General features: G+C 36.3%; 1 protein-coding gene across 1 annotated transcript in view; it reads right to left on the bottom strand.

Annotated features, from left to right (window-relative positions):
- Positions 1 to 16886, bottom strand: part of spon1a (spondin 1a) — a 55858-nt gene that overhangs the window by 6978 nt on the left and 31994 nt on the right. Inside the window, exons 7-11 of the mRNA XM_085354021.1 lie at positions 11070 to 11134; positions 3693 to 3894; positions 1504 to 1644; positions 495 to 570; positions 207 to 389 (exon numbers count right to left, since the gene is read on the bottom strand). Of these exons, the coding sequence (XP_085210147.1) occupies positions 207 to 389; positions 495 to 570; positions 1504 to 1644; positions 3693 to 3894; positions 11070 to 11134 (667 nt within the window). The remainder of the gene's footprint in view (positions 1 to 206; positions 390 to 494; positions 571 to 1503; positions 1645 to 3692; positions 3895 to 11069; positions 11135 to 16886) is intronic.

Raw genomic sequence — 16886 nt, 5'->3', positions numbered from 1 at the left:
TTCAAAACATGCCATAACTTTTTCAAGACATTAATGGGTACGATAATTATCACAGATATTAAAAATGCTCATAAAGGTGCTCAGTGGATGGGGAATCTGTGGAGGAATCTTAATTAATTATACTGTTTCTCCATCTTCAAAGCAGACTTCTATTTTTTTCTGGCCAACCCAGTGCGATTAGTTTTTGTTTTTAGATAAATACCCACCCTCATCACTACATCCAGGCCCCATGCAAGGCTCAAAATCCTGAGTGTGTGGGCAGGGAACACTGAGGTCCAACTGTGCCTTCAGCATCCTCTGCCTCATTCGTTTGCCCTTTTCACAAGTGGCCGAGCTGCAGGCAGACCATGGAGACCAGTTTGAGTAGATACATGTCTCAGGAGTATCATCTGCAGGATAGAAAGGGGAATAGGCGTTCTATAATAGCCTACCATTGTTAAGTGTGCTTTTAATCTTGGGTGTGTGAAAAAGAGAAAATGGAACAGGATGCAGACCTTCCTCTTTCTCCTCCTGGGCAATATCTGCTACAATGTCATCCACATTGTCTGGGACAATGTTGCACTGTTCACCCTGTGAACACAAGACAGACATTTATATTGCTACAATAGTCCACCGCTGTGGAAGTGGTTTATTGCTCTGGGTTTCTGTTTATTCTTGTTCAGTCCTTCTATTCACCTCCTAGGGCTAGCAGAAGCACACAGGTAAGCAAAAGGTCACCATACATTTAAAATGATCCTAGTTGTGGTAGGCACACAATATAGATAATGACTATAGAGTACAGGAATGCATTTCATAATTTGTGGATGTCAACACAGAATCATGCATAAAAAATACCCACAGCTGCCTCTAGATGCCACTGAAGGACTGCTAACCTTTGAGCCCTCTTGCAGTGATAATGTTTCATCACTCCTCATAATTGAAAAAGCTTAATATCTTGTAGAAAACTAATTTAAATACCTGCATTAAATGGTTTAATTAACTAAATGTTTATGCTGCACTTCCTTCACAAGCTGTACTGAACATCACAATACTAGTGCTGCACATATTGCTACTACTGATATCATTATATGACAAAAAATTACAATTTTTTAAATAAACCACTAATTTGTTCATAAGTGGTTTAAATATACACATTTTTTTCACCGTACTGCCCTAACAGAATGCAGGAAGTGAATAAAAAATGCTCCCTAAGCTTTTTTCTTCATGTTTGGGGAGGAAACCCCTATCTCTCCCCTTCATAAAGGAATCACTGGATTGATGAGTTTTAGTGTGCTGTAATGGAGCTTTCTTCAGATCACCAAACTGATTGCACTGAAACACTTTTCACAACTAAAATACAAAGTGTGGTAAAAAAAAAAGAATGATCAACTGTAAACACTGTATAATGACTAAATGTTTACCTTTAGAGGTCGGTGTATGTCTGTCATAATGAAATTGGGTGCATTATATCACTATTCCATCAAAGACACAACCAAGACTTGACTGTTAGGAAAACAGACAAACCTTTCTGGCAATGCGTTCCACCATCACCCTCGCCACAGGGGTAATAGCACCCCCCTCAGGATCATAAAAAGGGCTTTGTGGATGATCCAGACTGGTTAAGGGACGAATTTTTTCCTGGGGCACACTAGGCTTGTTAGGAGACTAAAAGAAGCACAGACAAAGAAGGGAAAAGGGGGAAAAAATACATGAGCCACAAGAAAGTGGAGCTTTAGGATTTTAAAAATAACACTCTGACAAGACTTCTTTGAAAAATACATTTTCACGTTAAGGACAGTGAGCGCAAAGTCACAAAAGTTACACAAAATGCAAGTTGAACAAAGGACAAGTTTCAAAGTCAGAGAGCAGCTGTGGACGAGCAGTGTAGTTTTTATGGGAGCTACTTTCAGTCAACAGTAAAGGTCTGCCAGCAGGGGGCTGATAGAAGCACCACCGCCAGAGGCAGTCTGGAGGCAGAAGACCAGCTCATCCTTCAACCCCCACTGAGGCCACCCAAAAGAAAAATAGAGAAAGAGCAGAGCTGTTTTTGTTTGTCAGAGAGGTAAGGATAAGCAAAAAGGTGAAGAGTGGTCATTAATCAACCGTTACTGTAAAAGTACAATGGTTGAGACTTGATACTCTGTTACAGACCTGTGCGTTTAACAACTTTGTAACAAAGACGCAACGTCTCATCCTTCCAGAATAGCAACAACAGACTTCTTAAAAAGCTTTTGCACTACTGATATGGTCATTCTTTATTCTCAACAACAAATAGTTTTATATCTCAATACTTATTTTATTTTATTTTGGCAATATTTAAATAATGGAGATTAGAACAGTGGAGCCTTTTCATTGCGCTGAAAATGTTGCATTTGGATAGAGTAAACGTAAGAGTGCACTGCATTACTTAGATCCTAAAGACAAAATGAACATTTGTGTTAACATTGCTCCAATACATACAGTTCCAAGAAGGAACTTTTTTTTTGTGTTATTCACATGCAATTTACTGACATTTATTTGAGGCAGAGATCTGCAGTCATTACATTATGTTAAAATGCATGTCAAACAAAAGCCAAAAACTGTGGATTCAGACTTCCCTCAACCAGCATTAAAGAAGAACAATTGTTGAGGCTCATTGCCACAATTGCCTTTTATATTTCTTAGCCTACATACTTCTTTCGGTTCTTCTAGGTCCACTTGTGAGAGGAACAAGGTGTTCCTCTCACAAGTGGTAAATTCACATATTTTAAAATCCACTGCTGAATACAATTTTGTATATTTGTACAGTAAAAAACAGAGGAAGAGAAAAGGTTAAATTAACCGATAGGCTGGCCAAAATAAACAAGAGGCTACAGTTCAGTGGGTGAACTGTATGAGCTCTAATACATCAGCCAAAAGTTTCATACATGTTTAGTCACAAAATTTGGTCGAACTGTAAGCCTAATCTCTTGGTGCTGACAGGAGATATTGAGCATGCAGCACCTGAGAGTGAGGGCTGAAGGAGGGACATTGCTCAAGGCTTTTAGAGGAGAATTGGATGGGCGATGACACTTGAATTGTTGCAGCCTGGCGGTTTGATGTGAGAGAGGGAGTGATTGTGAATGTGGGCAGACAGGCAGATGAAGAGGTTGGTATAATGACAAGGTCAAAATGTGAGTGTGAAGGGAAGTCTCAGCTGGTGATGAGAGCGAGGAAGGTTATCCAGGGGGTAAAAGGCAGAGCGAACAACAGCTTGCAAAAGGCTGCGATTGCCCAGGGAATGTGGGGTTGTAACCTTATTTGAGTGGGGGACACTAATGTTGTTGTTGCATCATTTTCAGAAGGTTTTAGTTAAAATTAGTTAAGTCAAACCTTAACTGCTTATTGAGCATGCATTAAGACAACTTAACTAATTAAATTAATAAGCTATTATGTTAACAAGTTTTGATATTCACATACAATGTTTAGTAACATCTCAGTAGTAAATTGTACAATCTTACATTTTAACAAACATAGAAACACTGGTATAAGTGCTTTCCTCACCATATATTAGATTAATGGTAGTTCCTCATGTTTCACTTTAGGAACGGCTGATGTCACAACAAATTTAAAAACATTTTACATAGCACAAGCACGCTTAGAGCAAAAACAGAAAAAAAAAACACTTTACTGTGCCATTGTTTGAGGGTAAATTAATAACATATTACATTTAATTTTATAAAATTTGTACCCACCTCATATGACACCCCACTATCAGTGCCTGCATCCCAGGGGATTAGGTCCTGGACCACCTTTTGGACCCAACCACACTCCTTTGTACACAAGTCCTCAGCAGACAGACCTACATTCCAGTCTGGACTGGGCCCCAACATCGTCAGGAAGGACATGAGGTGACGTGTCCGGTCTACTGAAAATTCTGCTGAGGGGGCAGCCCGCCTGAGGAAGAGCGTGAGTATGAGTTCTGAGTGCATCAAACCACTTTGTGAGTAAGGGAGAGCCCAACTGACAAGTGGGAATCTCCAAAGGCTGTGGCACACAATGGATGTGTCCTTCATAACACCTTAGGGTAAGCTGCACCTGTTCTGGACAAAACGTAATCCAGTAATGCATTTGCTGTATCCTCATGTGTTTGTGGGGCCATGCATTTTCAATTTTGCCCTCAAGTGTCCCAGAAATGAATGAAACAGTTTGCAGGTTACTGAGATTTCTGAGGTTGTGGAATGTTTAATCAGTCCATCAATCACAAAAGAGATATCCAGAGTTAGCTGAACCGAATCAGGTGTCTTTAATGTTGTGTGCACATTCAAGCTGTGATGTGAAAATAAATATTTTGTACTTCTGGTTCCTGGCACATTGGATTTTGCCATGCAACTTGGTCCAAGATTATTATAGTTTCACAAAGGTTAATATAAATTGAAGCAGAAATAAGAAAAACAACACTCTCAATATTATGCTCAGCTAGAAGGAAAGCTTATCTAATATTGGAATATTGTGGAATTTTACAGGCAGCATATAAGAAGATAAATATACAGCTTAAAAGTCATAGTAACTGATAAAAATTTCTTTGACATTTTTTATAGATTCAGATTGTCAGACCACATCTATCTCCACACTACATTTACTCTGTTCTAACACTGGAGACTCACACACTTGCACCATCTTACTTGACCAATGATTAACAGCAAAACTAATTGCAAGAATTTTTCCAGATAACAGAAGAATAATTAGGAGCAAGAAGCTTCTTCTAAGAGATACAATTAGCCAGTGATTCCTCTTCACCTGTCATCATGGCTACATAAACCTATGACTTCAGCCAACTCTGTCCTGCACTTGCACATTCTGCTAATGATGCCTCTGAGGAGCTGAAATAACTGTTATCCCCTGAGAACACACAACTTGACTCAACTCCCCCGGGTCTCCGTTCAGAGAGTACTGCAAGTCTCCGCTTTATCTCAGAGTGCCACCTGGGTTCCACAAAAAAGTCAGGTGTAATTGACAGAAAAGAAGAGACAGAACACGGCTGGTTGCAAATAAGGCAGGGGATTAATCACCCTAGATAACCCCAGTGAAATGTTTTACTAATTCCAAAATGTTTTGGTTTATAAATACGCGCAGGCGTGTTTTTGGAGAAGAGAGTTGATATAAATTTTAGTAGGTGTCAAAATGTTGGTACAGGGATATATTCAGTCACTCCCGTGAATATGACAGTTTCAAAAATGACTTGTGTGGGCGGTTAATCGGTGCGTTCGTTATGCTTGGTAAAGGAGACATAGACTACTTACTTAAGATAAAAGGAAATGTTTCCTGCATGCAAATCAAACAAATGAAAAACAAAGTTTTTTCTTGACAAAGTTACTTTTGATCGATTTCCACTGCTTCTTATTGCATTGCTAGCAATTGTTTTATATTCTATTATACGACATAAAGCTATTGTTTCATATCACGTGCATGTTTTGTGCACACAACATAAAATGGGCTGATGCTCTCACACTGCTTCCATAATGTTTAGGCTCAAACTCTAAAGAGGCCAATCCATTACCGATGGTTTTTTTTTTATTTTTTTATCCATGGTGAATTAAAATTTGATCATATTTTTCTGGGTTTATAAAATTTTGACAAGATCCCCAACACCACTGGCTGAAATGCAGCCTAAAACAATGAGAGCCTCACCTGTGTTTTACAGATTGCTGTACTGTTGTACTTCTTTCCTGACCCCCTCGGTACATATTGATGAAAGGAAATTTTAGAATTTTTATCACTTCACGAGACTTGTTGCTACTGATTTTCAGTTTTTTCTCTCCGTTTCCCTTCCTTACGAATGATTTCTTAACAGTCACTATTTCAATGTGATCATTTATAGTTCAGCTGAAGGGTGAGCTCCATCTCTCAGGTCTTGTTGGGCTTTTTCCTGTTTTCTTAGGGACATGACTTTCAGATGCTGTTTTGTTGCAAATTGTTTTTTATGTTATTATTATTTTATTTTATGCCTCCCACTTTTTTTTTCCATCCTCCACTTGTTTGGTTTCCTAATTTTTTTAAGGGCACACTGTACACCATACTGAGATATGCCAAGGTTTCTGGCTATAAGCTCTTTGGTATAATACTATTTTATGCCTGTCAAATTGTTTTATCACTGGCATTTATTGTCGATCCAATTCAAGAAATGGGAACAAATGATGTGTTTTTGTGACAGGCTGCTCGGAATAAAGTGCCTAAAGTGCCAATTTAAAATGGGCTTTTTGACAGCTTGTCTGTTGTGAGACACAACACTGGTTCATCGCTTGAGTTATGTCCCCTTTCGTATGCATGACCTAAAAATCCTTTTAAAATGGGCAGGTAATGGAATGAATATGAGCGAAAAAGCAGCCAGTGTCCAAAGTAAAATTCTGAAAGACCTTCAGAAAGCCTGGAAAACTATTGCTCAAGAGCACTTTAAAAATTAGAAGCAAGTCATTGCACAGGACTGTATAATAAAGTACTTAAAGCTTTTAGCTGCTATTCACATAAAACTCACAGAATAACACCATAGTCCTGGTTAGCGGGAGCGAGGAGGCAATAAGAAGCCAGTGTGAGTGTCATGGAGCTGTCAAGCTGCCATTTATTTATTTATCTTTTACAGACCAAAGATAGAAACAGTGAAACTAATAAAAAGATGTTTAGTTAGAAACTGAAAGCGCAACATTGTAGTGAAAAATGTGATTTAGGAGTGAGTCAGAGAATAAAGCGTAGACTCGTCAGAATCTGTGTGAAGCCTTCAGGAATATCTATTATGTTAACGCCCACAACAAAATCTACTGGAAAACTGGTGTTGAAATGGTTTACTGACATCTATTTGGGACTGAAAATGTGTGTGTTTCAGTTTATAAGCAAACGCTGTCAATGAAGTTATGTTTGAGAAGTGGTCTTTAGTAGTTTGTGAAAATAAAGTTGTAACCTTCTTCTAACCTTTAGAAAAGGCTCAAACTGAGATTGTAAGAAGCAACACTTTGTGCACTAAAACTGATTTATTGCATTTTCGAAGAAAAACGATCTGTTTGTTTTAGCGCATCTTAACACAAAACCTCTATCCATACTGATGCTGGTGTTACAGTAGGCTTTGCAATATTTAGGAAAATAAGAGTTTTCTTCTTCAGTGGAAAACAATATTGAAATGATAGTTCTTTTAATTACATGTTAAATTTCTTATTACTGAAACCAACAGCGCTATTTCTGTAATATTTTATAGAGAGACAGTAACTAAGACTGCCTCAGACTCTCACAGTCAGGAAGCTGAGATAGATCATGACATTTACCTGGACTATTTCAGGATCAGTTACTTTTAATACAATTGCCAGCGTTATTTGTACTAGGTGAGAGTTCAGGTTTAAAATATTGTCTTTTAAACAAGAAAAGTACCAGTCTGTACTGACTGCAAAATGATATGACAGTGTAAGGACTATGGAGATAAGAATGAGAAACCTAAGAAAGATAATTTTTCAGATGTTTGTAAACAGAGTGTTGACTCGAAGAAACACCTGCAGCATACTGAGGCACAGAGCTGCTTCTTCACTTTGAGCGCTGAGTAGTTTGTTGGTTTATTTATTTATTTACTCAGTCAAGAGTTGAAAATTTTGAACTTTGGGTAAAAAACAGTGCTTCTTGTGGTTGTCATGTTTCATCCAAAAGAGGTGTTGAGAAACACTACATCAACACCTCATCAACCATCCCAATGGAGATGGGATGCACAAATATTGGTCTCTGAGTATTCATGTCTGTACTACAACAATATTGCTATCAAAGTAATGCAACACATTACTTCCAAATATTGGAGACAAAGCATCTCAGTCAAAAAAATCCTGCACCTGCTTTCAAATACTCTTAGCTGGGTATTTTCAGAAGAGGATCTGGCGTATCCAGCTGACAAAATAGCTTTGTTAGACTTTGGGGAATACTCAGAGAACTGAACTTTCATCATGCTAGCTAGTCAAAAGAGCAAACTGAACATCTGGGGAAGCGATTCTTAGACAATCGGTCTAGCATTTCTTAGACAGATTGAAAAGAGGTGTTTCAGTAATGCTCAGTTTAAGACAATTTGTTTTTTAGCATTAAAGCACATAAACCTATTTTGGCAGGAATCTATAATAAAAGCATATTATTATGGACACTTTAACTTCGGGATAAAGGCCCATCTCTATTCTGTGTTTAGTCTAGGGGTTGTACTTAGACTTTGCACAGAAAAGTCATTCATACACCTAAAGAAGCACAAACATTGAGACACACCACCTTAGACATTTGCTCTGGTTTGCTGGTACCTTTAACACACAAAGGTACCAGCAAACCTTATGTTTTGCTTCCATAAATATCCATACACTGTATGTAATTTCATATGCGAACCTAATAAGACTCTTTTAAAAACTACATGGTGCATTTTCTAATTTCATGACTGAAATGTGTACTTAACTCTTTTGACGCACAGTGACCATGGTGAGGGCAATTCTCTGTAATTATTTACATAAAATGTCCTTTCCTTTTTCCTCTTCCAACCAACATAATTGATCCAACACACTCTCGCATGTGCTGTTCATAATCACTGTGTGAAACAGTTAATTGGTTGCATATACAGAGCAGGGTAGGCTAATTAGCCCTTGTGGATATCATTGCTTCTATTTCTGGCTGTGTTCTTCCATTCAGATATTAATCCCATTGCCCTTATTCTAGCTCTGTGGTTGAAGAAACAACACACACACAACAACACACGGGACATTTTTCTATACTAACGGATTAAAACAGGTTCTTGTTGTTGACATGAATGAGAAAGCAAATGACTCATATGAATATAGGGGTAAATAAATAAGCAAACAGTAAGTTAGTGTCGCTGGTGGTTTTCCCTGATCAGCGAGCTCTGACTTTAAAATGATAACTTCATCTTAAAAACTTCACACGATGATTTAGTCATGCAAAATCTTTCAAAAACTCACTGTATCATTCAAGCCAGATGATAAAGCAAAAGCAGTTGTAACTGATAATAATATAGACTCTTTTTCTTGCCTCCCATCTTTTTACTTCAAGGTAATCCCATTTCTTTATGTCTTAATGCAGTTAAAATATTTGTAAGATTTAAAAAAAACAAAATATAAACGTGACTTTTTACTTTAAAGTTCAAATATAGACTCAATTTGCACATTCCCCAATGCCTTACAAAACAGCTCCACTGCCTCTAGTGCACTACCAATTAGTGTTAGTGAACTTGGGTGAAAAACTGAGTCATTTTTTCACAGTACTGAACAAACTCTACTGATAAGGCTTCTTGCTTGAAATGGCTCAACAAATCCCTGAAATATTGGTAGGAAATCAGTACTGCACTGCAATCAATGATGCATTTAAAGAACCTAAGATGATTAAGATTTTGAAATTTCATCAATTAGAGATAGTGAGTATGTGTTTGTTCCTTAACCTCAGGTCCACGCCTGGGAGGTTGAGAGTTCTGTGCAATATGTTAGCTGTTTCTAAGACTGCACTCTTCTGGACAGAGACCTCTGATGTTGTATCTAGAAGCTGCTGGACCTACTCTTTCAGCTTGGGGGTTGTAGCACATAACGCTCCTATTACCACTGGGACCACTTTGGACTTCACCATTCCACATCTGTTCAAGTTATCCCTTCAGCCTTCGGTACTTCTCCGTTTTTTTCTGTGCTCTTTCTTTCTGATGTTGCTGTCCCAGGGGATTGCCACATCAATCATAACTGTGGTCTTCTGCTCCTTGTCAACCATCTGAATGTCTGATTTGTTGGCCAGCAGCTGCTTGACTGTCTGGACCTTGAAGTCCCACAGGACCTTGAAGTCCCACAGGACCTTAGCTTTGGGGTTCTTAACCACCTTTGGCAGTATCTCCCATCAGGAGCTGGGAACTTCCATGTGGCATGAATATTCCTCTATGATATCCCAGTAACTTGGTTGTGCCTCTCACTGTATAGTGTCCCATATTGAATTTTTTTATATTACAGCTATGTGCTCGAGAGTCTCTGGGGCATGTTTGCACAGCCTGCAACTTGGGTCCAGCCTGGTTGTTGCCTTACAAGAAAGTCTTTCTCCTTGGAAGCAAAATATGAAGAAATGAGGCTCAAGACTACGATAAAGCACTCTGCCAGCCAGTCCTTTTTCAGTAATGACCGTCTGTAGCTCCTTGCGGAGGGTGTTGATGACTGTGTGTACTAGAATAGACTGATTAGACCATATTCATAATGTTTGAAAAATAATTCACTGTAACTTAAAATTAAAAATTTTAATAATCTGAAATACTGCATTTCTATTTTCATGACCTATAAGCCATAATCATCAAAACTAATTTTTTTTTGAGATACACTAGTATATAAGATAAGATAAGATAAGATAACCTTTATTAGTCCCACACGTGGGAAATTTGTTTTGTCACAGCAGGAAGTGGACAGTGCAAAAGTTATGAGGCAAAAATTAGAATACAATAAGAATAAATACAGTACACAACTGTACAGAATAGAATAAAATAAAATAAAATACTATATCTGAGATATATTGATTTCAAACAAAAATCATCAAATTCCAGAAGTGATCCTAGTCAATTTAGATTAAACTTGTTCCTGTGTAGCAGCTCTGACACATTATAGCCCCATATCACATTATCACATTGCCAGGATTGGGTTTGATAAATTTATGATTTATTTGTTTTTGGTCTGTCATTGATACACTGCAGATCCAAGATACAAATGAGTACCGCGGGCCTTGACAGTTTATTTTTGCTCACAAGCCTTTATGCATCTTTACACATCTAAGTCCTAAACAGTATTAAAAAGCAAGTTTAACTATTTGTATTATTCATTTTATACAATCAATTAGGGTTTTCAGGCAATTTATGAATTTTGTTTATCGATTTATAAGTGAAAAATGTTTTTTTATGTATTATTGTCTAAAAGAGTTTTATTTCACAACCTCAGAAATATTTGAATGCATGACATGATAATTACCTAATTTATTTATTTATATTACGATAACTGAAACGTCCTGGTATAAAGCATAAAATAATGTGCTGTTACATTTCTTATAAACCTTCCAAAACCACAAATAGGCATCATCATAATTAAAGACATATCACTTACACGTTAAGCGGCTGCCAGGCGGGCCACTGTGCTTTCATTTTGATGACGGTCAGGACTTCATCACCCTACAGGAGAAAGATAAATGCACAAAGATTTAGTGTTAGTCTGCTGAAATTATCTAACATCTCACTTCAAAAAGACCAGTGAAAGACTTTCCACACTCTATGACTTGGATACATGTGATATGTGTGGTTAAATAGCTGAAAGCAACGTATCCATAGATAGAATCTATCCTATATAAAACTATATAAAATGTAATGAAATTATTAGTAATTGAATTTTATGGAAATTGTAAAAGCATCATATTTGATAAGACAGTTTGTAGAGCTTTTAATCTGGCAGTTACAAGAACTGCTATTGGCTCTGTTCCAGTTGGAACTCTCCACTCTCAATGACAACAACAAGAAATTACACATACATGCATTTTGTTGTCATCTCTTTGTGTTCGGTTTTCTTCTAAAATATATTCTCTATGTCAAAAATATGGTATCCAATCTTAATTCCATCTGTGATGCTGTATCATATTAAGAAGGTTTATAACCTTTGCGTAAAATCCTCAGTCAGTCAGTTTTAAAACATAAGTTAACGCCACACTTGCAAATTTAAAGCGAAGTGTGAATATGAATATGAAGTCGAGTTATCACTTTTGAATTCGTAGGTTAGTTCACATATTAAAAAAGGTTTTGGTTTGTATTTATGCAAAAGGAAACATTTTTATTTTCTCAGGTGTTTTTGTATTTAAAAGAAATGTCAGATAATAATGCAGCATCTCACATTACTACAACTTTGGTGTATTTGTTTTTATCTCGACCTGCAAAGGTGACTGAGGAGAAATGTTTTGGCCATCTAACTTTCCTGGCAGTAGGTTAGAACAAGAGTTTGTTTACCAGTTTGTAAACTAATGAGAAAAGAGCTAGCAAATATTGCTCTACGACCAATAGAAAAGCCAATAACACAACAAGCAATATTCAAGACTACCACAGTAACAAGGATCACAACTGCACAAGGCAAAAATGAACCCTTTTCTGACATTCTAGCCTTTTTGGAAGCTGGAAGGATACGTTTCAGCTTCTTTACCTGCAAACCCAGAAACAATAGAACCATATATTTTTACAATAACTACACTTGAATGGTAACATGTACTCAGAGGGCATGATTCTTGGGAAAAGTTCTTTTGAACCACCTTAGTCAACTTAGCCTTCCACTTATTTGTTTGTAATTGAGCCATATACTGCACTGAATAAAAAAAAAGTGAAAAGGGATGTTTTTTTTTTCATATCAAAGTGTTAATGAAATGTCACAGTGGAGAGCTGCATGTAAAAGGTAACATGCTGCACCTTTCCTAATATGAGCATCTTTTTTTCTTTTATTGTGAAAGGACCTTCTTTAAAAGAGAATGACAGGAGATGATTAGATGTAATTGATGCCAAAATCTAAACCATTAGACTTTAAATGGGCACAATGTGTACCTGTGGTTGGGAAAATATAAGAGCACTTGAAAATAAACTAGTAAATATAAAGTATCAGGGTTAATAAATTTCTGCAAAGAGTAAAAAAAAAGGACAGAGTAGAATCTCAGTGGTAGTCCCCCGGCCGTATCTTAGATAGTGGCCGTCTGTTGAAAGTCTTTTCAGGAGCAGTAAAGAGGATGTCATCTAATATTTCCCATCATTACTCAGTAATTGCCAGATACCCATCACTTAGTAGCTCTCTAGACATTTTAATGGAATGGATAAGTGTCATAATTAATAGGAGACATGTCAGTATCTTGTCCGCAAGCTATGAAGCAGCCTCAGGCACATCTGCCCCTGCCCTCGGTACTATTAATTTTTAATTTACCTATAATTGACATCACCACTGACCTTATCTTCTAGTGAATTTTATTTTATGCTAAAATGTTCCAGTTTTCTCACTCAGAAGTTACACAACATGGTGAAGAGTTGCAGTTGTTAATACACACATAGACAAACACAGACAGTTTCTTACAGTTTCTAAGTTGGCAATAAGTGAAAGTTCACAATATCCACAATATACAGTTTCTTTGCAACTGTTAAAAAAATACATGAATAATGTTTGAGTTTTAATGTTAGTCACATGAAAAATATGTAAAGCAAGAGCATCACACAAGCAAATAGTCTAAAGCACCTACAGCACAACTCCTAGCAAAACAACCTTAGACCCTTATTGACTATGTTTGAAATTGATATGAATTGCTCTTTTTGTAAAAAAGAAAAAAAAGGAAAAACAATGTTTTTATTCCCGTTCAAGAAGAAAGGAACCATCTGTCAATGCAAAATCGGAAAGGAAAGAAAAAAAAGAAAGGTAAAGGAGAACTGCTAACATCTGAGCCAAGCTACTGTAGCTTAAAGAACTGTTTGACTATCAAAGAGGTTTATGTGTCTATATTTTACTCTAAAAAAGGAAATAAAAATGTTTTATTTTGTAATTGCAAAATTATTACTTCTGAATTACAGAGAGATCATCCATCTTCTGTTGTGTATAAATATTTTAATGTATTAGAAGCACCCATGAAAACAAACACTCCATACAACTTTGTTGCTAGCTTTATCGAGCAGAACAGAGAACACACATTTATTGGCCTAATGAAAAAAATCTGCAACAGATCATTATCTTGGCACAAAATTCCAAGAGTCTGAATTAATTTTTTAATTAACATGTATAACGTTGCACAGATATTTTTTTTCTATGTTTTCTTATCGAGTGCATCTACCATAGATTGTCGTGCTGCTATAAGAAAATCTTTATCGCCTAAGCAACTGGTTACTGCAGCATCACTTTATGGCAGTGCCTCGAAAGACATAGAATATCATGCCATCATGTTTCTGCTTCCCAGATGGCTCTTCATAGAATTTATTAAGAGATGCTTTGATTTCATTACTGTCATCTTTTTTCTGTTACTTTGTTTGTTTCTTTATAATATATAAATATAAGTTGTTTTAATGTTTTATGTTGCAGTTTTCCTGCTTAGAATACTGAATGTTATTGGTCAGCCTACACCACTAATTAAAGGGTTCTCAATGGAAGAATTATTTCAAATTTTTTGCTTTTCCTCATGTGTATGTCAGAGGCAGCCATAGAGGGATAGAATTTCAAAGATTCGGTGTAAGTAGACCTCCTACTGCCTAAATTGACTATAAATCCAGTAATGACAGGGAAGTCTAAAGCTGAGCCCTATTACCAATGTAACTTGTTCTTTGCTTCCCCTGCAAACACATACAGTAGTTAGCTTTTCAGAGAACCTGTCATTTCCCTCAACTAATTAAATACTGAGCAAAAGCAAACCTATAAATCTTTTGCATTTCACAGGGTGGCAGCTGAGGAACAACTTCTCAGGAAGTCATTAGAATGGACTCAGAAAGTGTCTTTTCAATTTATATGCTTTAGAACAGAAAAAAAGCAGTTACTAATAAATCCACAGCTCTTTCCTGCTCTCACATGTCACATGTCCAATTCGAGTGTTTCCTCAAGTTATAAAAATGTCCATCCGGACAAACATGCAGAATTTCATTTTTCATCAATCTTTGCTATTGAGTAAGTAAATGTATTTATACAGCACCTTTCACAGATAAAAATCACAAAGTGCTTCACAATGAAACCAGAAATTAAAAAAACATAATGTAACACAATAAAACGACAACATAAAACAACAAATTAATTAAAGGCTTGTCTGTATAGAAATGTCTTCAGCTGTTCATTTAGGAAATATGATTTTTTTTCTTATTAGAATCAGAATCAGTGAAATCTATATAAATGAACCCCATTACACTAACACATCATGTCATACAATATAGTTAATTCCATTAATGACTCATCATGTTGCGATAGCAGTCAGATGCTTCTGTCCAACAGGACAAACAAACCCAAGTACAAAGTGACATTAAAAATTAAAATATTCTATACAATAAACAAACATTTCAATACGAAACAAGGGCACATTTGTCAATGTAGAGCTAGTAATTACTGTCAGTAACCATTTAATTAATTTTATCTTTAGTTCTTTTTATTAAATTAAATATTAATTTAATAAATATTGATTATATCATATATAATTAATACAAATAATTACCTAATCATGTGACTTTGTCAAATGGGATTTGGAAATATGAAAAAGGAAAAAGAAGTGTTTTATATTTCTTATATAAATGTAAACATTTCTTTCATGGTCTTAAGCATTTGAAAATAGTTCAGATAATGATTTTTTTGCTCATGTTTATCAAGTCTAGAGTGTCTTTTTTTCTAATTATGTTACGGTTACGCATGAGTGTAGCAGATTGACTTATTACTGCTGATGATCAGACTCTTCTGATATAAAAACTGTTTTTTCTGACAGAAAAGTGACAGAATGTGAGATTAGGCTTGAAAATGTAATAGTTTGGTATTTTGTTGATTGTTTCACAACCTACTAACAAAAATTCAGTCAAATTAAAAACACAACTGTATTCAAAATCTCATGAATTATTCCTCGATTAAACCCGGATAGAGGTCATACTTGAGGTGAACGTGCAGTCTTTTGGTCAAAAACATTGTAATTATTTCGGGAAATCAAAAATGTGCAATAGCAAGGACATGCATGAATAAATAATAAATCTTTCATTTGCATTGGATTTTTCTCTTGACCCTGTTAAAAAGAATCATCACTGGAATGGATCCCATTGACAGAGTCGTCGAAAGCCACTGGGTCAAGCCTTTCCTGCTGGGATAGAACTGACCTGTCGCACTCCCTCACACTGAGGAGATCAGCCATGAAATTGGCTCACAGCGAGCTGAAGGTATAGTCTTTAAGTGCTGCCTCAGCGAGGTAATATCCAAGTTGTGCATGGTTCCCTATTGGACAAAAGGGCAACCATCGGATCTTTCCTTTAACTTCATTACCAAGACAACTGTGCAGGGTGGCTTTTCTTCAGCTGTTCTTCAGGTTAGGCAATGTTTTTATTCACAAAGATGAATTTACTAGTTGTGTACAATCTTTGATTCTCTGATCTGACTCTCAGTAATTTTCTCCTGTAAAATTTTTCACCTTTAAGGTCACACTGCTCCTTCTCCAACAGTCACACAAGGCAGCAGACACGGGGCAGTTCTTCACATGGTTTTATATGGGTAATACAAATTATTAGGTGCCTTACAAATTGGCACCATACACAAATTTGAGTGGCCTAATTTTAAAGCTTAAATATGGTTTATTGCCCCCCAAAAAGCAATAAAAGTTCTAATTAAGAATAAGAGCTCATAAAGAAGTATGTCATTCAGGCACCATGAACATGAAAACATGGAGGGTTTCAGATGAAGATGCTAAAAGAGTCATTATGGTGAGTCGGGAAAAGAGAAAGCATCTGCTAACACACAATCAACACCAATAGATTATTTATAGTATTGTCATATTTGTTTTGTTTACTAATATAATTAACAGATATTACTGTTTAATATTTCAAATATATAACATTGACACACAAAGAAAGGAAGAGAAGGAGAAAGACACTCAAACAGACCTGCAGCTGTTGCATTCTACGCTAGCATAAACATGTTATTTTAAATATTGTTTGCATTCAAATACTGTAATACTGTAAAAAAAACAAAACAAAAAAAAACCCTCTGAAGTCCTTTTCATAACAGAGTAGTATTTGTATCCATTAGAGAAGACACATCATGCAGTGCAGATGACATACTCTCTCATCTTGGAGGGAAAAGATTCATATTGCATGAATGATTTCCATCCAGCCCTGACAAGCGCAGTGAACATTCATTTGTGCTGCTTGATTTAGCATTTGTAATTCCCTGTTAGGCAAGAAACGACATTTA

This window comes from Diplotaxodon limnothrissa, linkage group LG1, assembly GCF_057381915.1.
Source record: "Diplotaxodon limnothrissa isolate DT_005_m linkage group LG1, D_limnothrissa_male_GT1.1, whole genome shotgun sequence".
Taxonomy (NCBI): Eukaryota; Metazoa; Chordata; class Actinopteri; order Cichliformes; family Cichlidae; genus Diplotaxodon; species Diplotaxodon limnothrissa.
Note: the sequence above shows the minus strand (reverse complement) of the source record. Positions and strands in the feature narration are given on the sequence as shown.